The 25,399-nt window shown below is 35.5% G+C and overlaps 1 protein-coding gene across 1 annotated transcript; it reads right to left on the minus strand.

Annotated features, from left to right (window-relative positions):
* Positions 1-22,215: 22,215 nt before the first annotated feature.
* LOC142525842 (uncharacterized) lies at positions 22,216-23,263 on the minus strand. Its single transcript, XM_075630128.1, has 2 exons — positions 22,884-23,263; positions 22,216-22,800 (listed from the first exon to the last, which is right to left on the minus strand). The coding sequence occupies exons 1-2, from the start codon at positions 23,244-23,246 to the stop codon at positions 22,216-22,218; spliced, it is 948 nt and encodes a 315-aa protein (XP_075486243.1). The 5' UTR covers positions 23,247-23,263.
* Between the last annotated feature and the right edge of the window lie 2,136 nt (positions 23,264-25,399).

Consider the following 25,399-nt stretch of genomic DNA (forward strand, 5'->3'; position numbering starts at 1 on the left):
CTAGTAATTAAACATCGATCTCTGTGGGTACGATACCGGGACTCATCTCCAAATACTATTACTTGACCTAGTCCGCTTGCTAGATTTAGTCCCAACCGAAATCGTCGGTCAATCAGCAGTGAGGAAAATATAGGCAAACATCAGTTAGAGTGTTTCTAGCCAAATTATCAACAAAAATAGAGAGCTCTACGTAAAACAAACTACATAGTGACCCCCAACACAATTAGCACTATATACAAAAACCTGCAAGAAATTTACACAAAGTATCATGTAGAATTCAAATTTATGCGTACATAGTCATGGTCAAGCAGAGTATTAGCTAATAGCGCACAAGGATCATAAGTGTTGGTATTGTATAGATGGAAAATACTCAAGTTGAACCAAGTTTCCTCTTGTTATTTGAGTATCATATGCACCAAAGGAAGTTGGTATCAAATTCTATAAGATGCATTCTTAGTAATGAAGACTGCCAATCAGAATCAAAAGCTATATAACAACTCACATTATCAATCCATACACATTGTAAGAGTTGGAGGCCTCACCCTTTAAAGTTCCATTTCCTTTAGTCTTCCTGCAGCCTGCAACTGAACTAGTATAGAATCCTGGAACATAAAGTCCTTACCACATCTCGATCCAAGATTGAAGAAAGGTATAGAATCCCTGGAACATGAAGAATCATTTACTTCAATCATCAGACAACACTAAGATCATAACAGTCGTCCTCTAGGTCGAGTCACTTATACTCTACCACCTTATCATATGCTTCCAGAGAAAACGAGCCTTCTGCAAAGCATTTGCAAAGATTTTCTTTATTCCATCAGAACATGGTCATGAACACCCGTATCACCGACTTCCCATAAGAACTTTCTAAATTTATTATCATGAGTAATTATGAGTGGGATCTGCAGATTTAAGAATAAATTAGGTTCATGCAGGGGAACAAAACAAAACCTAACATCAGAGAGCCATGTCAAAGCTACACCACCAGGCTCTGGGGCTTGTACGGGGTGAATGAAGAGGTAATAAGATGCACCTAGGTGTGTCACAAATAGTTGTGCATTGATGTGTGCAGGCATGAGGTTGTGCCTATCAAAGACGAGTGGCCAAAACGGTATATTATCATTGTTCTACAACAGGTAAAGAATATAAAGTCTGTGTACCTAAGTTTATGCCAAAACAAATCTGCATGCTTATGAAGAAAAGGTCGTAAGGGTGTGAGAGAACCAGATTCAACGCCTACGGACCCACGAAATTTGTCAGTTTTCTTCTCGTATCTTGAGATGAAAAGCGAGGTGGCAACATGTACGATGACAGTGGGATCAGGATCTTTAAGAATAGCCTACAGTTCCCTTTTTATCCATGGTTCTATCCTCCTCAATATCATTTCGTTTGATTCAGTGCTTCCCAGAATTCGATGCAAATTTGAAAATAGGTAAATTATCCTAAGTCAAGGTATATAACAAATATGTCTCAATTCTATGAGATACCTTATCTCCACATATCCCTTAATTAGTTCATATTCTCTTACTGGAAGGGACAATATCCATGTACCTCGAGTTGAAAGAGCATTTTTAACAAATAGTACGCTAGTTCTCCTTAATGAATAGGACTTGACTCGAGTGTTCATCCAATCCAGCTACTTCCACTTTCAGAAAAATTGAGGAATAATGATTCTGCTTCACTCCATCAGACTTAAATTTTAACATCACTAATGCCCTCTTTGCATATCAGAATCACTAACCAGCATACAAAATGAATAGTCCATACCAAACAAATAACATGTACATTAGCAATTAAACCTGCATTAGACCACTCTTCTTACAAGGAGAAGGAACTGCCCACAACCGCTTTTCATAGATGCTGAAATAAAAATCAAATGAATACACCTTTATTTTGAAGCTATTTAAATAATCCAGTAATTTACTTTCAAGAAAATACTTAAAATATGGCATCTCTGCCGAATCAAGGAAGCAACAAAAAGTTTGGTCTTCAGTGGCAATACAAAACCTGGCACGCCATTGTTTGATTCTTTCATGTATAACATCAACCCCTTCATCATTTACATACCCAAAAGATCTTCTATTTGGCAACTACTTATTTTGTGATAGTCTACTTGACTGTTGTCTGGAATTTCTGATTAACCTGAACAACAATTCGGTAGAGCAACTGAATCAACTAGAGGGTGAGGATAGTGAATGTCCATAAGGAGCATGAATCTCAAAATGAGGGAGATGGTGACGATGATGAGATGCCTGAATTGGAGGACCTTTGTAAGGATTATTTTGTCCGACAGATGCTCAAAATAATAAAAATATCAGTATACGATGTAAAATAGTAAATTCGTGTTTAAACAGAATTAAGTGTTGTTCCAGATGTTACAACATCTCGGACAACATGCAGCGAAAAATCATATTTTGTAACACAAATTCAGTTTAATTAAATAGATGGACTAGATTAAATTTGCACAAGTATAAATACTTGTGCGGTGCCTTATGGCAAAAATTAATCACTAGAAAACCAAATCGTTTACAAAAACCTATCACTAGTGATTATGACAAAAATCAATTTCCTCAACAAGTTGAGAAAACAAATGCTTTCTAGAAACAAATAACCAGAATAAAAACTAAAACAAGAAAGCAAAACGTGTTGCTAAAAAACAGATCCAAGAGAAGCAATCTTCGGCCAACTTCTTCCCAGATGTTGTCCGCAGATGTTCTCAACATTCACAGCAACACTCTATCACACTCTTCATAGCACGTCTCTTGAATAAGGCTTTCTCTGAATTCCTGAACGTGCACACGTGAGTGAATAATGACAGATAGAAAAAGACCACCACGAAAATCTCCCACGAAGAATGAAAACCATATAAATCGAAAAAGCTCTCTCTTAAAAGTATGCGTGAATCCTCAATCCAAGAGCTCTCTCCAAAGTGCGTGTATCAATAATCGAGAAGGCTTGTGCACAAGAGAGAGAGAATAGAGAGTGAGAGAGAGAGCTTCAACAATGTCCTTGATCTCTTATTTATAGATGTAGACTTTTGTTCTTCAAGAAAACCTATTTCACAAGAAAAGTGAGAGTTTAATTAGAAATAAACTCCTTTTAAACATTGATACCATATCTCATTAAATTATTATCATAAATATAATATCTAGAAAAGGCAAACCCAATATTCCACATAATCATATCAAGAATTAAATTAGATTTAAGGAAGATATTATATCACAATAAAATCTTAACATAATTATCTAGAAAGGCAAAACCATAATTAAATAATATACTCAATCAAATCAACAAGAAAAATATAATATTAGGGAAATCAATTTAATATGGAAATTATATTTCCCTTCAATCTATCCCTTTTTGCCTTTTTGGACAAAATCAAATCAAACTCAATTTTTCAGTTGAACTCCAGTTAACTCCCCCTTAATATGAGAATTTTTCTCTCCCTGAATAAAATCAAGTTAGTACGAGTGTTGTTCGTTGTGTTGGCAACAACTGAGACAACACCTGCAAAAATCATTAACAGTTCATTAAAACAGAAACACATCAGAGAAGCAGAACCTTTAACAGTCCCTTGAGTTTGAGTCGCATCTTCTAACAAAATCCGGATTTTCATCGAATTTTCTCTGTTGAAATACGCATACCTTTTTGACCAACAATATTCACAATGTTATGTTTATGCAAGACCTATTTATGCCTAATAACAGAATGTAACAGAAATAAAAACATGAAAAAAATATGAGATATGTTTACAGATGAGGTGTTGTCACAAATGTTGGTAGCATCTTCTGACAACACGTTCAATTCCAGAAAATAATTTTGATTTTTCTGCACACTTGGAGATTTTTTTTTTAATTTTTCTGACCATAGAAGTGGTAGCTCCCACACTAGAAGAACGGTCTTCTTTTGGACTCCTCTAGGTAGCTTTTTCCATTTTCTTCTATTTTCCTTTCTGTATTGAATTCAGAAGAGGTAGCTCCCACACTAAAAGTACAGTCTTCATTGGACTCTTTTAAGTAGCTTTTTCCATCTTTTCTTCTGATACAGAGCATATTCATGATTGATTTTGCTTTTTACTCAATTTTTTCAAGTCACTTTTCGTATGAGACAATGTCATTGAGTACATGATCATTTTTCAACTACTTTGTGATTTAATCAGATTGTTAACCATATCCAAGTGTGTCAATTAAGATAGAATAATGAATTGTAAGTGTAACAGAAGATTAAGCAACATCATTCCAACACATCATATCACAGAATGCATGAAAAATGCAGTATGTCTAAATCCTAGAAATGCACATGCATGTTAGATGTTGTCCGAGATGTTACATCTGAGACAACATCTATGAATGATTAGGCAGAACACATGCTGAGAGATTTCCTAAGGTTGAAGAATCTCTCAAAATCTAATGCTTTGTGAATATGTCAGCCAGTTGGTTATTTGTACCAACAAATTCAATTTGAATCAATTCTTTTTCTACTAAATCTCGAATAAAGTGATGTCTAATGTCAATGTGTTTTGTTCGAGAGTGTTTTACTTGATTTTTTGAAATATCAATTGTACTAGAATTATCACAGTATATGATTTCTCCCTAATGAAACTAACCCATGAAAATTGTGAGAAATCATCAACACATACAAAAGAATACTTCTTACCTCCAAAGCTTTCAACTTCCATAGGACCCATAAGGTCCATGTGAAGTAAATTCAGACTGCGTGTTCTCCCAGATGTTGGCAACACTAGGTGTGACACCGAGTCTGTTTTCTTTTTTGACAATCTTCGTACACATATGGTATACTAGATGAAAGATTAGCCATACCTTGTACTGCATCGTACTTACTCAAGTTCTTCAAGGTTTTGAAATTTACATGGTCGAGTTTTTGAAGCCAAAGGTCGAGTTCACTGATTTGTGCATGATTGCTTGAAAGTTTCTCACCTATTTTGCAGCAATTGTCTGAAGACCTTGTACCTGTCATAATGCACATATTAGTTTCATCAAAAACTTCACAAGTATGTTTATCAAACTTGACAAGCAAATTATCATAACACAATTGGCTTATGCTTATCAAATTTGAATTTAATCCTTCAACATGAAGCATATTTTGGAGCTTTGGTAGTCCTTCAACATTAAAAGTACCATTTCCAACAATTTTTCCTTTAGCTCCCACTCCATTGGTTACTCTACCACATTTTTGTTCAACATAATCGATGAAATATTCTCGTGATCCTGTCATATGGCGTGAGCTTCCACTATCAAAATACCAATGACCTGCAGTGTTAGTTTTCAATGAAGTATAGACAACTTTACAGTGAGTTTTTACCTTTGGTACCCAAATTTGTCTTACTGTAGGTCGGCGGTTGGAGGTGTTGCGGGAAGTTTTGTGCAACATTCGGGGAAAAATCCGGCTCGACTTTCGATTCAAGCAGTCATCTCTGAGTTTAAAACAGTAGGGCCTGATATGTCCAGGTTTAAAACAGTAGTGACATACATACCTGCGTTTTCTTTTCTTTGGAGCGAGTGCAACATGTTATCTTTTTGGTGGAGAACTTTTCATTGAAAGTATGGGTTGTGGCTTTATGGATGCATTAGCTTTCCCTTTCACAAAGACTGTTGATTTGGAACATTCACCGATTTCAAACACACTGTCTTTGAAGCCTAAGCCTTTCTTGTCATCTCTTCCCATCAAAAGTATGGAATCAAGCTTGGATGTGCTTGAACTAAACTTGGATAAAGTCTCAGTTGCTGTTCGAAGCTTATCCTTGGTCTTGCCAAGTTCTAAGTCTTTTTTGCTCAAAATTACTTCAAGGTTTGGCAACCACGGCTTTTAGATCGGTGTTTTCCTTCATAAGAGTTGAGTTAAGCTTGTTTCTTTTGGTCCAATCATCAAACAACTCTTCATAAAGCTTTTGAACACTCTCAAGAATGATTTCTTCATCATCAGCTTCCAATTCATCATCTACACTCGAATTTCCAGAAGCTGTAGATTTTAAACACACTGATTTTTTGCAGATGTTGCGGCCAGGAGTGGCAACACCTAAAGGATTTACTTGAAACCAGCGTTTTTCTTCATTCCTTGGTCGAAACTGTTGTTGGACATGAGATTTAGGAGCTGGTGGTCGAAGTGCTCCGTTTGCAAGTGATGTGTCCATTAAATATTTCTGTCAAACAAAACAAAAACCAGAATCAGCATTTAGTATATCAAGAGTAGGCTCTGATACCACTTGTAAGGATTATTTTGTCCGACAGATGCTCAAAATAATAAAAATATCAGTATACTATGTAAAATAGTAAATTCGTGTTTAAACAGAATTAAGTGTTGTTCCAGATGTTACATTATCTCGGACAACATGCAGCGGAAAATCATATTTTGTAACACAAATTCAGTTTAATTAAATAGATGGACTAGATTAAATTTGCACAACTATAAATACTTGTGCGGTGCCTTATGGCAAAAATTAATCACTAGAAAACCAAATCGTTTACAAAAACCTATCACTAGTGATTATGACAAAAATCAATTTCCTCAACAAGTTGAGAAAACAAATGCTTTCTAGAAACAAATAACCAGAATAAAAACTAAAACAAGAAAGCAAAACGTGTTGCTAAAAAACAGATCCAAGAGAAGCAATCTTCGGCTAACTTCTTCCCAGATGTTGTCCGTAGATGTTCTCAACATTCACAGCAACATTCTATCACACTCTTCACAGCACGTCTCTTGAATAAGGTTTTCTCTGAATTCCTGAACGTGCACACGTGAGTGAATAATGACAGATAGAAAAAGACCACCACGAAAATCTCCCACGAAGAATGAAAACCATATAAATCGAAAAAGCACTCTCTTAAAAGTATGCGTGAATCCTCAATCCAAGAGCTCTCTCCAAAGTGCGTGTATCAATAATCGAGAAGGCTTGTTCACAAGAGAGAGAGAATAGAGAGTGAGAGAGAGAGAGCTTCAACAATGTCCTTGATCTCTTATTTATAGATGTAGACTTTTATTCTTCAAGGAAACCTATTTCACAAGGAAAATGAGAGTTTAATTAGAAATAAACTTCTTTTAAACATTGATACCATATCTCATTAAATCATTATCATAAATATAATATCTAGAAAAGGCAAACCCAATATTCCACATAATCTTATCAAGAATGAAATTAGATTTAAGGAAGATATTATATCACAATAAAATCTTAACATAATTATGTAGAAAGGCAAAACCATAATTAAATATTATACTCAATCAAATCAACAAGAAAAAGATAATATTAGGGAAATCAATTTAATATGGAAATTATATTTCCCTTCAACCTTGATAGGGGATATGAGGCGGTTGTAGGTAAAGCGCTAGTGACTAGGCGAACCAAAAGTGTCAAGGTTAAAGAGAAGGAGACTAACCAAAGGGAGAACTTGTTCCATACTATGTGTTTTGTAAATGAAAATGTTTGCTATCTTATTATAGATGGAGGAAGTTGTAATAATGTGGATAGTTATGTGATGGTCGAGAAGTTTAGTTTGTCTACATTGAAAAATTCTCAACCATAAAGGCTACAACAGTTGAATGATTGTGCGTAGATGAAAGTAAATAGGCAAGTTCTGGTAGCATTTTCAATTAAGAAGTACGTGGATGAGGTATTATGTGACGTGATGCCAATGCATGCTTGCTATATTTTGTTAGTGAGACCGTGACAATATGATAGACGAGTGACGCGTGTTGGTTTCAAGAATAGGTATTCATTTGTTCTAAAGAAGAAACATATTGTATTACTCCATTTGTCCCCAAATCAATTATTGGAGGACCAATTAAAAGAAAAAAAAAAGAGAGGAGGTCGAAAAAAGTGTGAACAAAAAAGTAGGATGGTCTTAGAGGAGAAAAAAAAAAGATATGAAAAAAGTGATCAAAAGAGTGAAGTGACCATAGAGAGAAAAAAATGAAAAAAAAAGGTCAAAAAAAAAAATGAATTGATGGTCCGAAAGAGTGAGTTTGAGACAGAATTTATTTTGTATAATCCCCTTGAAGTATCTTTGTACAAAGAGATTTTATTCACATTGTGATGAAATTGTAACATCCCGAAAATTTAAAGGTCCACGTAAACCACACGCAGCAAGTTATCAATTTATTTTGTATTTTAATTAAATTATTTTAATGCATTAAATACATGATTGAGACTTAAATATGTAGTTTTAATTCTTTGTTTGTTAAAGTTTCACGCATTAGAGTTTTAAGTAGCATTTCACGCTCGAACGAGTAACGGAGACCGGAGATAATTAGAAAAAATATTTTTATTGAATAATTAATTTTAATTAATTAATATGAAGTGTTTTAAGGGATAATTTTGAAAATTGGGCCTTGGTGGATATTTTTACTCGTCGGGTCGTATTTTTAACCGGTACGCAAATTTTAACGAATCGGGGGACTTTTTGAGGGCTCGAGCAATATTTTCAAAAACGTACCTGAACGAAATATTTTTTGGGAGTGTTTTTGGGTTTAATGGGATTATTATATCCATAATAGGCCTAAAACTCTACTTAATCTCATTAATTTTAATTAAGGTCTATTATACTAATTATATTATACATAAACCTACTTTCAAAACCCTAAACACCCCACCCCTTCAACATGGCCGTCCCTCCCCAACCTTCAGCAGCACACTTTCAAAAAAATACAGCAGCTTTTCTCTCAAGTTCCTCAATCTTCTTTCAAGAAAATCTTTCCCGCGTCTCCGGTGCACGTTTTACGCGAGTATCTTCAAGTTTTCGAGCATAAATACGCAAAGGCACGCTATGTATCTCTTTTACTCATCATTTACACCATTTATATGCTGATATATATGTAATTGCATAAGAACTTCTATGATTTATCATGTGGTGCCATATTTGCAAAGGTTTGACATGAAATATGTATTTTCTTGACTCATATTCACATTTCCTTTGTGTTTGATGTAAGGGCTGCCGTATCTAGGTTTTTAAGGGGCGTGTATGCTGCAACCTAAGGTGTCATGATGCTGGAGTCTCGGGTTGTGCACAGTTTGTTGGATGACCGAATGTTTCCCTTAGGCAGCTAGGGTTATGGGTTGGTTTTGTGAAAGAGTTTGGTAGGCTCGACCGAGAAAGGGATGAACCAGGCCATGGTACGGTCCAGGAGAGTCCAACCGAGGCCTAGGGGAGGTCCATACAAGGCTGGTCTCAGATAAAAGGGAGATTTATAGGCTAGGAGCCGATATGAGTCGAAGGTGGCTAGATCGAGAGCTTTCTTGATGGATTGAGGAGTGCACGTGCATGGGGCCGTGAGCTAGGCTTAGGTCGGTCCAGAAGGGTCCTAAGAGGGCTGGTCCAAGGCTGGTCCTCGAGGGTTAGGTCTAGGGTTGGTAAAACGACGAGTTGTTGCGACTAGGGTTTGAGGAGTACAAGTGCCGATTTTTCCAGAAGTTTGTCGGAGCTGTTCGAAGGGTTTAGTGGACATGTCTAGATGGTTTAAGGGCTGTTAAGATGTGTATAAGGTGTGGTAATAAGTTGGGATAAATTTGGTTAAGTTTCGGTTCAAAACCGAGACCCCGACCCATGTTTTAAAATGAATCGTTTTGAAACAAGCTCGAGTTTACGTTTAAGAAATGTTTATAAATATGTTTTGGGGTGTTTTAAGAATTTTGATAAGCTTTGGGTCGAAATTTTGAGATCCAGGGGTAAATATGAAAATACGTTGCATGCTTGGTTTTAAGAAAAATTTTACGTATATGCATGATTTTATTAAGTGATTAATATGATGACACGTGTTTGAAGGATGAGAGTTGGTTATGACTAATACGATTATATGAGATATTATGAGCTGAGACCAAGGCTCAGTAAATGGATAATGTTGTCGCTGATGTCCCCGTCTCTAGGTACCGCAGTTATACATAGATGGATCCATCGAATAGCGCTGATACGAAAATCACAACTAATGAACTGAATTCAATTAAAAGAAAACGTATACGTATATGATTGACACGTTATACTATTTTACAACACGTTAACGTTTATGCTTTTAAGTTCATGAAATGTATTTTATTAAGTTATTTTTCACTACTGTGTGCTACGTATATGTCGTTGTTATAATGTTATAGGTGTGTTGAGTCTTTAGACACACTAGATGTGAATGATGTATGTGGGATTTTCGACGAGGAGACTGGAGGTGATGATGACTGAACGGACAGAGCTGGTGGCGCACGTTAACCCGATGACCTTGTATATTTTCATAAGAATATGATTTTATGGGAACATGTTTAAACAACTTTTTAAGTGGTTGATGATTTTATTTTTTTGAGGCTTTTGACAGATTTTAATATACTTGACGTTTTATATTTTTAAACGGTAAATTATTTATGTTGGTTGCTCTTTTCATAATTTTAACTGTAGTTATTTTATTCAGCTGTGGGATGATTTCACAAAAATGCATGTTTCGAATTTTATGGATTTATGTAGGCATGATTTCGGCCATTGCATTTAAAAAAAATGTTCAGTGTAATTTTAAAATGAGCATACGTTTCAGATATAGCCGGTTCAATCCCGAGCATTATTATTTTTTCTTTGTAGGATTTTGGAGGTGTCATGATTTAGAGATACATGAGTATTGCTGATTGGAGAATCAAATGGGTTGAGCCGCATGAGTTCAAAGGCAATCAAAGTGAGGTAAGAATAGTTGACAATGGAACTAACTGTGAGGTATGCATTACTTTATTATCTTAATTTAATAAACTTTTGTTTCCAAGATTCTAAAAGAAGTTTTGTAAATGCGATACTTAAGAGAGATGACATTGATTTAACTTTTGTCTCTAAGTTTTATGAAGGTAAAAGAGGTTAGAAAGTGTGTGGACTAAGTTTAAATGTAATTGTTTTTAATTTATCACGAGTGATAAATTCGTGAAATTTGATGGCTACAATGATTTGTATGCGTTAAAATTAAAATCTTGTGATGTATTAAGGGAATGAATGGATAGTACATATATTGTGTCCTTTTTTCATGATATGTTTGTTGGATGATGGTTTTGAAAGATGCATGATTGAATATGAGAATTTTTATGTTAATGATGAATATTTGTTTAAAGAGAATAAATTCCTTGTATATTCATTGCACGAGTTATGTGATAGTAACACATAATTGTTACATGATCTTTGATGTATTGCATGAATATATGTGTTGGTTGCATATGAAGAGATATATTAAGTGATATAGTGAAGGTTGCAATAGGGGATTGACATTTCGGCTAGATTATTATATTTGTGCATGAATTACGTCTTATTTGGTGTTAAATAGGTCTAAGAATGAGAGAAATCTAATTTTTGTGATGCTTAATGATATATTATTATTATCGTTTGGTGTCATTTTCTATTTATCAAATGGTGTAATTGAGGGTGTTATGGCGAAGACAATCATGGAGTTGGGATTTTTAGGGCTAACGAGCGAGTGGACGATAGCGCCCACAAGCTAGAGTTAAAAGGTGAGCATGTTGATAATATATTTCTTTTTATTATTAACTTGCTTTGTTCTTGTGTAGGTAGCGAAGATTTGAAGAAAAATATTTTTGAAGAAGAGGAGTATTATATGAATTTGAATGGACAATACGAGTTAACTTTTGAGAGGAGTTTCCAGATGCCTTGTTTTATGGATCGTACAAGATTGATGATGATTAAAGATGAAGACTGAAGCATATTCAAATGATTGAAGGAGTTCACAGAAGCATTTCATGAAGACGTGTAAAGCAACAAATCACTCGAGTGCAAAATGACCACAGACGACGCGCCTCAGCGCGCCCAACACGCCCAGACATGCCCCATCGAGGAAAATGAGCCGCCCTAGTGCACCCCTTTCACAACAGCGACTCTTTTGGAGGCCCCAGCTGGGATTTCTTCGTGCCACCGCATGTTACTCTAAACTAGAACTTTAGAAACTCGGGATTTTGATGCAGATTAATTATGGAAACAGTATTTTCGAGTTTTGAAAGATATTTACCATGTTTTGATTAAATATACCTTTTAACATTGTATCTCAAATTTAAAAGCTTTTTGCTTTGTTCATCAAAAAATCAATCTTATCAAAGATTCAATCTTTGGGGTTTTTGTCGGTTGATTTCACACGGATTGTAAAAGACGAGTAATTTGAAGGTTCGTCTAAATTTTAATTATTCCATATCATGTTTTTTGTTATTAAGCTTTTCAAAGTTTTGGTGTGAATATCACAACCAGTTACTTGTTTCAAAAGATCAGGACAACATAGCGGTTCTTTATTTCATTGAATCGAGGGAGTAATTTTTGTTTTAGATCGCATTTACTTTTCTTGTTTGAAAAATCACATCAATATGGACATGTGAATGTGATATTTTTTTGATTCTCAGGAGCTATTATAATCTGATTTTAACCTAAATATCCATATAAAAAACAATAATGATGATAGCCTGCAAGTCTATCAAGCATTTGATCGATAAAAGAGAAGTGGAAAATGATATTTTCTTTTAGTATTATTCAACTTCCTATAATCAATACATACACGCCAACTGATCACCATAAGAGTAGAAATCTTCATTCTTTTCATTTTTCATCATTGTCATTCCTTTTTTCTTAGGCACTACTTGTGTAGGTGAAACTCAAGCACTATCAGAAATAAAATATATGACACTGGCATTTAACATTTTTTATACTTCAACCTTTACTATTTACTTCATAGCTGGTTTAACCTTTTTTTTTTTTTATCAACATTAGGTGTTAATGACTCATCCATTAAAATCTTGTGCATGCATATGGTTAGAATAATTCCCTTAATATAAGATATTGACCAACCTAAGGTAGTTTTCAATTCCCTCAACACTCTAAACAATTTATCCTTTTCATCCAGAGCAAGATAAGAGGAGATAATTATCGGATAAATCACTTTTCGCCTAAAAATTCATAGCACAAGTGTTTAGGTAAATCACTGAGTTCGTGAGTGACTTGTGGTACCTTATTAATTGTATCATTTGCCATATTTTCTTTTTGCACATCAACAACTTTTTTCTTTCAAAAATTTATGAGAGCCAGGATTTTCTCTCTTAGTTCTCAATCATTATCATCATCTGCCATCAGTTTGTACCAACTAGACATCAAGCATCTTTACCCACGGCTTTTCCTGCACAATCTAAAGATAGGCAAGTATCAATAATATCAATGTTATTACATGTACTTAACTCATTGAATCTTCTGATGGCATAATAGATGTTGAACATTACAGTCTCTCCACCAACTCTCAAGGTAAGTTTTCCTTTGTGTACTCGATCAATGCTTTCCATGTGGCTAGAAACGGCCTCCCAAAAATCAAGGGTGCATCTTGATCTTTGTCCATGTTTAATAAAAAAATTTGCAGGGAAGATAAATTTGTCCAACATCACTAATACACCCTCCACTATCCCCCGTGGATACATCAGAGACCTATCTACTAGTTGTCGAGTGATGGTGGTAAGCATTAATTCTCCAAGCACCAAAGTCCTATAAATAGAAATAGGTATTGAATTTATACTTGCTCCTAAATCACATAAAGCTCTATTCACACGATAACCACTAATAATACAAGGAATAGTAAAACTTCCTGGATTTTTCAATTTTTTGTCAAATTATTTTGGAGGATGGTATTACATGTACCGTCCCGAAAATTTGAAGGTCCACGTGAACCATATGCATGCAAGTTATCAAATTTCTTATATATTTTAATTAAATTATTTTAATTGCATGAATTAAATATGGTGTGCATGTTTACATATTTAAAATGTACCTTTCTACATGAATGCTTAAAACTTTGTTTTAAAAGGTTATTCGAGACGCGATCGAGGAACGGAGATCGGAGACCATATGAGATAAAATATTTTATTAAATGATTATTTTTAATGGTTCAATGTGTGGTGTATTTTAAATGAAATTTTCGAAAATGGGATGTTTTGATATGTTTTTACACGCCGAGTCGTATTTCTAAACGTTATTATATTTTTGACAAAATATAAACTTTTTGAGAACTCGGCTAATATTTTCACGAACTTTCCTAAACAAAATATTTTAAAAATTACTTATTGGACGTATTATACCATGTTAATGAGCCTAAACATACACTACTTGTTTTATATAAAAATAAAAGCCTAAAAACCCTACCCGTAACCCCTCAAACCCACGCCCCACCCCTCACAATCACACAAGGAATCCTCCCTCATCAAACACATGCACAAACACGAGAACTTGAAGAAAAAAATGGTTTTGAGAGGATTGCAGCCTAGGGTTTTCTACGTCGCCGTTCTTCGCATTCTCAACTCGTTTTCGCGTGTAAAATACGCGAAGACACGCCTTAATTCTTTCTTCCTCATCTATCACACCATATTACATGATTGAAGTATGTTTGCATGGAAAATATGTTATTCTTGTGTTTATTTTCGTTTTTACGCCATAGCATGTCAATAACTCACGTTTTGTGAACCAAAACTTGTCTTAACTCTACACTAAGGGGCTGCCATGGTAGGAGCATCCTAAAGGACGATTTCCAGTAGGTTTAAGGGTCACTAAAGACATGAGTTAATGCTGGACAGAAGCTAGGGAAGCTTGCACAAAAAACTATTAAATTTTTGCACGAGTTAGGGTCGAGCATGGCTTCCTTGATGCCACTGTATCTAGCTGTTAGTAGGGTGCGACCAAGGCTCATGCTGATCGTGGCTTGGACTTAGGAAGAGTCATAGCGAAAACAACCGAGGGAGAGCCCCGTAGGAGTAGGGTTCTTCTCATGACACGTAGGCGGCTTCGCGCACCTGCAGGAGGGACGACGCTGGTTTAGGCAGGCGGACAAGGGTTGGAACAGGGTCCAGTGTGGGTCAAGATTGTGAGGGCTCGGGTGTGGCTCAAGGGATGAGTCCTAGTTGCGTTAGGAGTCCTAGGCACTCATAGAAGAAACTTGCGCGACTCTTGTATCAGTGCAGGAGATTGCAGCGTGGGCTAAGGGCTGGTTCAAGGGGTGAAGGTTGGTCAGTAGGGTCCATAGGTGGTCTGGGCAGGGGTTGGATCGAGGTGGCTCAGGCATGGCTCGAAGAAATCATGAGATGGTTCGAGGATAGCTAGCTAGGGTTGGGTTTTTTGAATTATATGGTTAAGGGGTCGAATCATGGTACATGGGGATCGATTCATGGTTCACGAAGATAATTTAGGTATAAAAAGTCTATGTTTAAGTTTGTGAGTAATATATTAAAGTTTGAATTAATTCGAGAATTTAACGCTCTATGAATTAATAATTATGAAATTAAATCAAAAGCCTAGAATTTAAGCTAAATAAAAATATTATAAATTTAATTTAAGTTTAAATAATCATTTGAAATGGTCTAGAGTCAATGAAAGTAAGAAAAAGTCAAAGTCAAAAAATTCTAAGTCTAGGGGTAAAACGGTTATTTTACACCTAAAAATTAGTAGATGTGTTGGCAGTACTCTGAATGCTGTAAATAATGATAATATGCTTATTTTAAATGTTTATGAAATTTTATGATGAATGCTGATTTTAAATGTTTATTAAATGATATGATGAAACGTTAATGTTAAAAGACATGTTGGGTCCTTGGTTTAAAAGAAAAATGATTTATATATGCTTAAATTTTTATAAGTGATGAAAATATGAAAAATTGAAGGAGGTGAAGTGATTGTGACTAATACGATGATATGATATGAAAAAGCCCCGGAGGGAGCTCGTTTACGGAAGAAAGCCCCAGAGCGAGCCTGACGACCGTATTTCCATCGACATGATATGATGATATGTAAGGCCAATGCTCAGTTGATGGGTGAGAGTGTCGTTGATGTCCCCGTCGCCCAGTACTGTGGTTACATGTAGATGAATCCATCGACCGTCAGGTGATACGAAAGTCACAATTAACGATCCAAATTCAATAAAAGGAATAATTTATACGTATATGATGAAAAAGGAAATGGATATGATGAAAGGAAAAATGTTTAAGTTTATGCATGATCATGAAAAGTTATTTTATGTAAAAATATTTTCACTGTTGCATGTGATTGTATATGTAGTACGTGCTATTATGGTTAAGGTTTGCTGGGTCAATAGACTCACTAGGTGTGATCGATGCAGGTGAGCATGATATTAATGTTGTTGAGGGACTTGATGGTTGATCTTGCTGAACTGAAGGTGCACACAACCTGAGGACTAGCTCTAGTTTTCCGCATTTAAATTTAGTTTATGATTTAAGTTTACGTTAAAGATTTTATGATTTTTATGATGCTTTTGAGATGTTTTTGAGAAGATGTTAGAGTTGGTTTATTTTGAAATTTTGCTAAGTTTAGGTTTGATAAACGATTGATGATTTTATGTTTTGAATTATTTTTCTTTGGATTTTTAAATAATAGTCGGTGAATTTATTTTCAATGGTGCAAAGGTATTTTTAAAATATATATGTACGTGTATCGTAGTTCGGCCTAATAGTGTAGAAAAAATACTTTTCTAGTGTATTTTTAAGAAAAATGAGTAGTGGACGTTTTAGTTGGTATCAGAGACACGTTCCTGCAAAGGGTTGTGCCACCGCCAGTTCTGGAAAGCTCAGTCGTCTAGCCTCAAGTCTGTAAGTTTAAATGTTTTTTATCTTATCACCTGCATGTTCACATGGTTCATACGTTCAAACTCCATGTTTAGACACTTTTTGAAGTTAAATGGTATTTATGTTTATGTTTGCATGATAAAGGATTTTTATGAATAAACCTGCATGGTCGCATGACTTTTCTCAAACTAAAAGATTAGATGATTTAGAATTTTTATGCATGTTACGATATGAAATAGAAATTATATGTTTTTCATGCATGTTAGCTTTGTGGTGGAATTTGACATGTTTAAGAATTGGGGTTAATGGGTGTTAGGAAATGTTAGAAATGATTTGACTATATTGATTTTTGGGTTTTAGTACTGATGTTTTACTTTTTGGCTCGCATGAAGATTATGAATGCTTTTGGGACATGTAGATTTTCTAAGAAAATACTGATGATTTGTGGTTACTAGTTGAGTAATTTTTGGGAATTACATCTAAGGAATAATGATTCGAAGACTGCGGTGATCTCTAGAAGTATAAAAATGTATAATTTGGGATTTTAGGTTTCGATGGAAATGTAAGATTGGTTACGAGAATTAATTTTAGGTTTAATAAGCTTAAAATTATTGAACATTTTGTTACGGAAAACCTATAGAATGAATTTAGAATGCCAAGAACTTATCTGTTAATTGTAGAATTTTCAAAATTTTGGACCAACTGGATAATTTTTGAGGAAACTAAAAATTTATTTTGCGATTGTTAAGAAATCTAAAGACTAGTTTAGCAATAAGTGAGAATTGAATGGTTTTAATGATAGAAATTTTCGATGATTTAGACTTGGGGGGATATTTTGAACCTTGAAGTACCTTGGTTATAATTCTATAAGGAATGGGCATTGTAGGATGAATCAATATTGGACTTGAAAATCTAATCGATAGTGGAATAATGTTGTGGCAAATTAAGAATTTTTATTTATGACAATCTAAGGTAAATTTGATCAATCATTTAAGTTTAGGGATGAAAAGTTGTGTTTAAAATTTGGGAAAAAATATTAATTTTTGAATTTATTCGGGTCATTAAGTTATTAAATCAAAAAGCTCGGGTTTACGTCTAAGAAAAATATTATAAGTCAAATTTAATCTTATATGACACTATGGGATAAGCTCGAGTCAATAAAGGTAAGAGAAAGTCAAAATCGGAAATTTTTTTAAAAAGTCATTAAGAAATTTGAGATTAAGTGGATATGTGTGTTGAAATTATGTTGTCTAAAGACTATATGAGTTGTGTAAGTTTGAATTACAAGTTTATGAGATGTGTGTTTATATGTAAATTTTGGTCGAAATTTAATATCTGCAACAATTTTATTTTTGGGATATACTTGTAGATAGTTAAGCTAGTTATTTTGGTGCCGTAAGCTAAAGATTCGATTCAAGAATCTTAGACTAATATTATGATGGGGTTGAGATAAGATAAGGTTAACTGTTAAGGCTTCGTTTGGTTGAAATGATAGGACAAATGAAATGATTAGTACCAAAATGATTAAGTATTTGATATGCCAAGATTTGCATGGTTTGCCTATATCCTGTGTTGCGTTTGGTGAGTTTTTTAAGGGTGTGATTGAGAAACTATTTACGTGTGTGCTACCAAAAATACCCTTTGCTTTTGTCTTTACAAATTTTTAAACTAATACCTATTTCATCTACCCCACATTTCATCTGCTCGTTCTCGCAACAAAACCCTAGCCGTCAACACTCTGCGTTGATGTGGTACCTGTGAATTCAACATGTGAAGGATTTAAAATCGATTCTGCAGGTATTAAGTCTGGAGAAATGGCGAGAATATGTAACTGAGGACACATTGCGTAGAAGGAAATTCGATATACAACCAGATGCAGTAAATATGAGTAATTCTGAGAAAATATGACAAGTTTTTAGATTTAAGATCGTTTACTGATATCCGTAAATTTGTTTTTGAAATATGTTGAGAATTTCTTTCTGTCATGGTATATGAGCAATTCCGAGAAAAGTGTACAAGTTTTTAGAGTTACGCTGTTCTTGGTTTTAACATTTTATATAAATTTCAACTTCTATCTGCATTGTTACTAAAATTTTAGGTGTGTGGTTGATTGGGCATCGTGATTTTGCTGTGATTCATTCGTATCATTGGTGAAATAGAAGTTTACTTGTAAATGTTTCCTAGAAGGATTTATGCTGAAATCCGAGTGCCTTATGGTATGGGAGGATTATGTTTATCAGTGACTTGTTTATTGGGTGGGAGTGATGGACATTTACATTTTAACATTGCTACTGATTTTTGGTTTCCCTACGCTAATTTCCTTTGTAATTGATGCTATTTTTTGCAAAAGTGGATACAGTCCAGTTCAAGGTTTCCTACTGTGTTTTAGACAATTTGTACTTTGTAGCAGGTTTCCTATCTCTTGAACTTGAACCCTTTCCATGTACATTTTGTTCCCCGGCATGGCATCGTAAATCTGCATTCATGCCTTTACACTTGCCTTTTGAGTTGCTTCCTGAATGTGGCAAGGTGGGAATGTGTTAGTCTCAGTCTTCGCGCTGTACAGCTTTTGTAGATATTTCTCAGTTGAATATCAACAAATTTTTTGTTTTGCTGAAGTTTCTGTTCTTCGAAACATTTCATTCCATTGCAAATGTATTTTAGGCAGATATGTCTACCTACGTAACTCATTTAGGAAATCATGTAATGATTCTTTAGCGTAGCTTTCATGGATTTGAAGACAGCACCGCTGTGCGAGTGCGGCAATGGGTTTATGGTTTTACGTGAAGCTGGTCCCCATTCGACACGACCCGGCCACTATTACTTTATATGTCCAGCCGGTTTGAAACATCGGAACCGATTTTTTTGGTACGATGAGTATCAAAAAGTAACTTCAAGCAATGAACCATCATCCAAAATTGATATGGGTTCAAATTCGTCGCAAAATCCTAATTCCCCTTTCGTAAAGCGTCGGCACACAGAAGGATACAATGCATCTTCTGGTTCACAGTCTTATAATTTGAAGAATGCCGATACAGTTGACACGGAACAACACGTTCAAACCAAGTCAGTCATGGCATCCACCACATCAGCTCCATCAAATGATCCAGTGGATCACAAACCTCTATCTGTCGAACAAGTTTGTTGTTGCTTTGGTTGCATTTGCTCAATATTGTGTTTAATGCTGTTCTTCATGCTTGTTCTTGTAATCACTACGTAAGTAAAATGTTGTGTGTATGTTCGTTATGCTGTAATAGTGTTGTGCGAAATGTTGTCCACGTTGTTGCTTGATATTGTATATGTCCTAGCCCTTTTTTGTTATTTTCCTGACGAGCTACAAAAATACTTGGCATTGTAATTATTTGCTGGTTGTAGTAGTTGTAATACTGTACTATTTTGTTATTGTACATGTTGTAACGTTCAATATAATTCAGAATGTATTTTGTATCTTAAATTTGTCTTCTTACCTACACAAGTCAATGTTATTTCATTTGTAACCCCATGTATACACGGTGCAGTGAAGCAATGCTGAGATGAAAGTAAGAACTCCATTCTGACATTTGAAGATGTTTAGATTTTGTTTTAATATTCATTGAACAGTGCTATGAATAACTTTTTGAACTTTTCCGTTGCCATAGGGACGAGGACAAATAATTGCAAGGGCTTAAGGTGCATCAAGTTTTTTCGTTTGAGCTTCTTTGTTGTGCTGTGAAGTGAATTGAATCTGCCATATTGCTGCATGTGAAGGTGAATTAGCTACTTAGGTATGGTTGTGGAGATAAGAACATTTAACAAACACTTTAATTTCTTTTGTGCACATTTCTCCTTGGTATTTCAGACCACAGGTGGTTCGATTGATGGGACTGGCTTTAATTGCATTTCTCAGTAATTAGTGTTAATTTCGGTTCCAGTTATACAGTATTTGAAGGTATTATATTGAATGCAAAGAGCTGCCTATGTGTAGTGGTTGACCTATACTGCCAACTACAGCCAATCAATTAATTTTCTATATGTTACAGGATGTGGCATTAAATTTGGTAGAGTTGTGAGCATTTAAATCGTTTCATCTTCTACTTAAGTCAATTGTTGAGTTTCTATTTATTTGTGCTATTTGTCTCACTGAACAGAAACATTCTTTTGTCTCAGGTAACAAGATGTCCGTGACTTTCCCCACTGGGTCTCAAGATTCCGTGACCAGCAAGTACGTGGTACCGCTGATATCACTGGTGTCAGATGAAGAAGGCGATGGTGTTGATCAGCCTCCAGCACCATCGACGAAGGAAAAAATGGGGGGTTTGTTTCCTGCTGATTCGTTTAAGGAAACAGCATCAACCAAAAAACCTTTTCACCCTGTGGCACACATGTACGTAAAAGAACTAATGAAGCATCTGACAAGCAAGAAGCGTGGCTGTCTTGCAGACACTGGTGCCACGACGAAGCGAGTTGCAGAAGATAAATGTGTACAGGTTGTTGTCATCGACTCGTCAAGCGATTCAAGTGGGTAATGTACTGACTTTGTTCATCATGTAAAATGGTCTTGCAGTCACCCTTTTGTTGTTTTGCAGTGTATTATAGTTGTCTATGTAGTCGACGGTTTGGTGGTCAAGACTATTTCGCTAGTGTGATGTGCCACTGTAATCAAATGATGCTATGTACCTGTACATTTTAATATATTATTATGTTTAACAAATCTACAGCCCATATGTTGTGTACCAGTACAACAAATATTTTCTTGTGTTCAACAATAGTCATTTTTTGTATGATACAGACTTCTTGAGTTCAAATTTTAGTTTCTGTAAACAGCACAACACAAAAAAAGAAAAGGACCCTGTCTGTTGGAGATGTTGAAATAAATGTTTAATAGATACCATATTGCGAACATGCATCAAAGCTTCAATGTTTGAAACTTTTCATCAGTATGTATACCATAATTTGTGCTTTATGCTGCTCATCTGACTTTGAACTCATACAACATTTCGCTAGCCATTTTATATGCATTACCAACAACGACTTTGAACTTATCGGTATTAGATGCGTGGTGTGTTCATTGCAGAAAGATTGCTAAAAAATTTGTTGCAAATATGTAGTTGAATATTTTAAATCGTTGGCTTAAAGATTTTACAAATGGATTACAACGAGAGGGGGTCAATGCATAGCGACACATTTAGTTGAAATCTGCTCAAGACCAATCAAAGGTGTTGAATCTGTGGATGTGTATACATCTTTGTTCGTATCCAATAAAATGGTTGTGTAGTGAAGCAACTTAATTTACCTTTTTTGGTTTAAGAAAGGTAAAGTGATAAATGGTGTAGAATCAAATATCCATAGTTTTGATACAGCAGCTGTCCACAATTTTGTCAAATAAAGGCCTGAAGCTTTGTTCTGAAGAACCAACCCCTTCCAAAATAAACCATTACAGCGAAATATGAATCAAAAGTAAATGTAATCGTTACATCTTACGTCTCCAAAACAAAGCCCTTCGTGAAACACGAAATTCGCACAAATCTATTCGATCCAAACACACGAGTCCGCGGCAGCAAAGTTGATTTGGAAGTTTGAGATGCGCAAAAAATTCAACACTTCGTCAAAATAGAGGCACCAAAACGAAATATTACCCCAAAAGTGCCGCATGATACATCGTAACGTCAACCTCCTCTTAGCAACCGTCTAGCTAAGCTCAATCTTCCGCCATGACCCAAGCGCAAGAACAGTGACGATTTCGCATGGTTCTCCACCAATTCTTCAATAAGCCTAACTTTCTCGTCTTCGGTCAACTCAGGAATTGTTTCCATGACCTTTAACACATTGTCTTGGTCATTGCGCATCTTCTCATCACCTGCTTCTTTTTGTCTTGCTAATTGTTTGATAAGGTCATTCATTGTGTCTTTGGTGATGGTTGTTAAATTGTTTATGGATTCCACTATCGCATCGTGAGCAGCGTCTACATTTTTCCGTTTCTTACCCTTTGATTTCGCAGCACATGTGGGTCGCGAGGACGGTGTGACAGATACAGAGATGGACTCATCACCTCCCTCATGAACAGAGAACAATGCGTATAGATTCATACCTGTATCGTTAGCCACTTCAGGTGTCATGGTAAGAACCTCTTGAACTGCAGCAGCAAAATGTTCAGCTTTCTCTCCGGTTGCACGATCATTACCAAAGATTTCGCACCAATCATGGTAAAAGGTCCACCTTTTGTGTCTCATTGACCTGACGTTTTGGTCTGCCTATGAATTTAATATGACAGAGTAACGACATGAGTCATTTTATTGCAATAAAAATTGACAAGTATTGTTGGAAACAAAAATACCTTTATTAGTGCATCCCAAATGTCGTTTGAAGCTTCAATGGTCTTCTCTGTGTCGTTCCATCCGACTCCACTTTTACTTAGTATTGTCACCAAAGATCCATACAATTTCTTCCAGACATGAACTTTAGAGTTAATATGTGGGTTCCCACGTATATTTGTGTCAGGAAACGCAACTTTCATTCGATTCTCAAGAAAAGCCAAATAGCCTGGCCGAAATCCGTTGCCGCTTTTACAACCTTCTGCGGACGCATCTTTCAGTGCTTGTATTAGAAACTCTTCTTCACGTTCACTCCAACTACGTCTTGTCTTATCAACTTTTTTGGCTTTATCAACAAAACTCTCGGAAGTTGCAAAACAATCCATAATTACGATGTTGACACTGCCGTTGTCTTCCACCTGGTAGTAACACACCACAATGGTTAGCCTTGTCACATTAGTTTAGTCTACATAACATCACATTTTCAAACAACAAAGAAATATATAATTCGTTGGACTAGATTCAAATATAATAACATCAAATGCATTCAAGTTATGTAGATTAAAAATTAAGTAACATCAAATGTGAAAAATACTTGAATGCCAAAGTTATAACGAAAGAGTTACAAAAAACATAATGATTTAGGTTAGATTCATCCACATAGACATAGCAAGGTTCTCCCGCCAACTATCCCAATCATCCGACGCTTCCAAACTAGTGATGAACTCATCTTGCATCTCATTCTCCGGACTGACTACATCGTCGATGACTTCCTCAATTGGATCGTCGGGCATCTCAGACCTGATGAAGTTATGCAGCAGCATACACGCCATTATGATTCTGTTTTGGGTTTTTAGTGGATAGAACGAAGGACTTCGAAGTATGGCCCATATTTTTTTCAACAAACCGAATGCTCTTTCGATTATGTTTCGGGCTTGAGAGTGTCTCCAGTTAAATAACTCCTTATAATTTTGTGGCCCATTTGCACGGTTTCCCCAAGCATCCCTATGATAGCGTACTCGCCTGTAAGGAGTCAAGAACCCCTCTACATTTGCATATCTATTGTCACATAGGTAATAACAGCCTACAAATAAGATATTAGTTTACAACGTATGAGAACAATATTTTAAAAACAAGTATCATCAATTCAAAGTTCATACTAGCAAAAAATATTATCACAACCTCTTGGAATTTTCAGTGTCTCGTCACGAGTCACGGCATCTTTAAGCACCCTTGCATCTGCGGCAGATCCCTCCCACCCCGTAAGTGCATATATGAACTTCATCTCACGATCGCAAACCCCAAGAACGTTGACTGCGATAGTACCTTTTCTTGTTCTATATCGTGCCTTGTCCACGGTAGGTACATGTACACTTATATACGTTCCATCTAATGCACCAAGACATCCATGTACAGTTTAACATTAATAACTACAAATCAATGTATCTATCAAAAACATCACACCTCAGTAGTTAAAATGTTTACTTGGTACAGTTTGTTGAAAAAGGTTTGACATTACCTTGAACCATTTCCAAGCTTCGTTGGTGCACGAATCATCGACAGGAGACGGTTTGACCAGTAGTAAAGGATGTAACATGAGAATTGATTGGAGCACTTGATGGAAATGGGTGCTGATTGTATGGCCACTACGTACATAGTCATGTCCAACAACTCTATTTTTCTTGTGATGAGCCAATACAGACAAAAACATGCTCACCTTCTCTTGAATACAGACATATCTAGACTCGACTAGTCCTCCAACATGAGTTAGCAAGTAACACAAGCGTAGAAATGCATTCCTGTTCATTCGCAAGTTCAGCACACATTGAACGTCTCCTATCTCAACAATCCTGTGTAAATGGTTCGTTTGCACACTTATTTTTTCTGTGATGCTATAGGACATTGTTCTTGTACGCTTGTTGCAACGTCGTTGTGCACAGTTTATTCAGTACATGTCGTCTCACGAGTAACATAACCAACAATGCTCGACACATTATTTGGTGCAGCAACACAGAATGAGTAATGTGTCTACGCATAATGGCCAGCTATGGAAGAAACTTCAGAGAGAAATAAAATTCAAAATGGGGTTAAGAATGAAATTTTGAAAACACAAAACAAGTACAAATACTGAAGATATTAAACCTTAACAATTATTGTTTAGAAATGCTTGGTTATGAATACGTTAACACATTCTTCGAATAGTGTGTAAATTGCATTACAAAATGCAGTATTAAAATGCACACAACAACATCTTCACAATATTATAAACATTTCTATTAACTTTAAAACTTCGACATTGTAGTGAGTAACAAATCAACAGTTGTTTACTCCGAAATGGTCTTCAGTAGTGATGTTGTTACGTAAATAAGATGGAGAAGATGCGTTGCAGAAGATGAACCTTACAAAACAAAAAAAAATTGTGGCTGCAAACAAATACGCTACAAACAATTTAGAACGCAAAATTCATTTCAACGTCTGGAATAACAAAAAAAGAGATCCAATGTCGTATTTCAGAAAGCAGGATAAGTAAAGAGATCGC

The sequence above is a fragment of the Primulina tabacum genome, chromosome 15 (genome assembly GCF_025594145.1).
Source record: "Primulina tabacum isolate GXHZ01 chromosome 15, ASM2559414v2, whole genome shotgun sequence".
NCBI lineage: Eukaryota > Viridiplantae > Streptophyta > Magnoliopsida > Lamiales > Gesneriaceae > Primulina > Primulina tabacum.

What these genes read in the sequence shown, in the direction of transcription:
- LOC142525842 (XM_075630128.1), bottom strand. Translation starts at nt 23,246, where the DNA reads ATGGATTGTTTTGCAACTTCCGAGAGTTTTGTTGATAAAGCCAAAAAA. An exon ending in TTTGGGATGCACTAATAAAG is followed by an intron (nt 22,801 to 22,883) that starts GTATTTTTGTTT and finishes TTAAATTCATAG; the next exon opens with GCAGACCAAAACGTCAGGTC.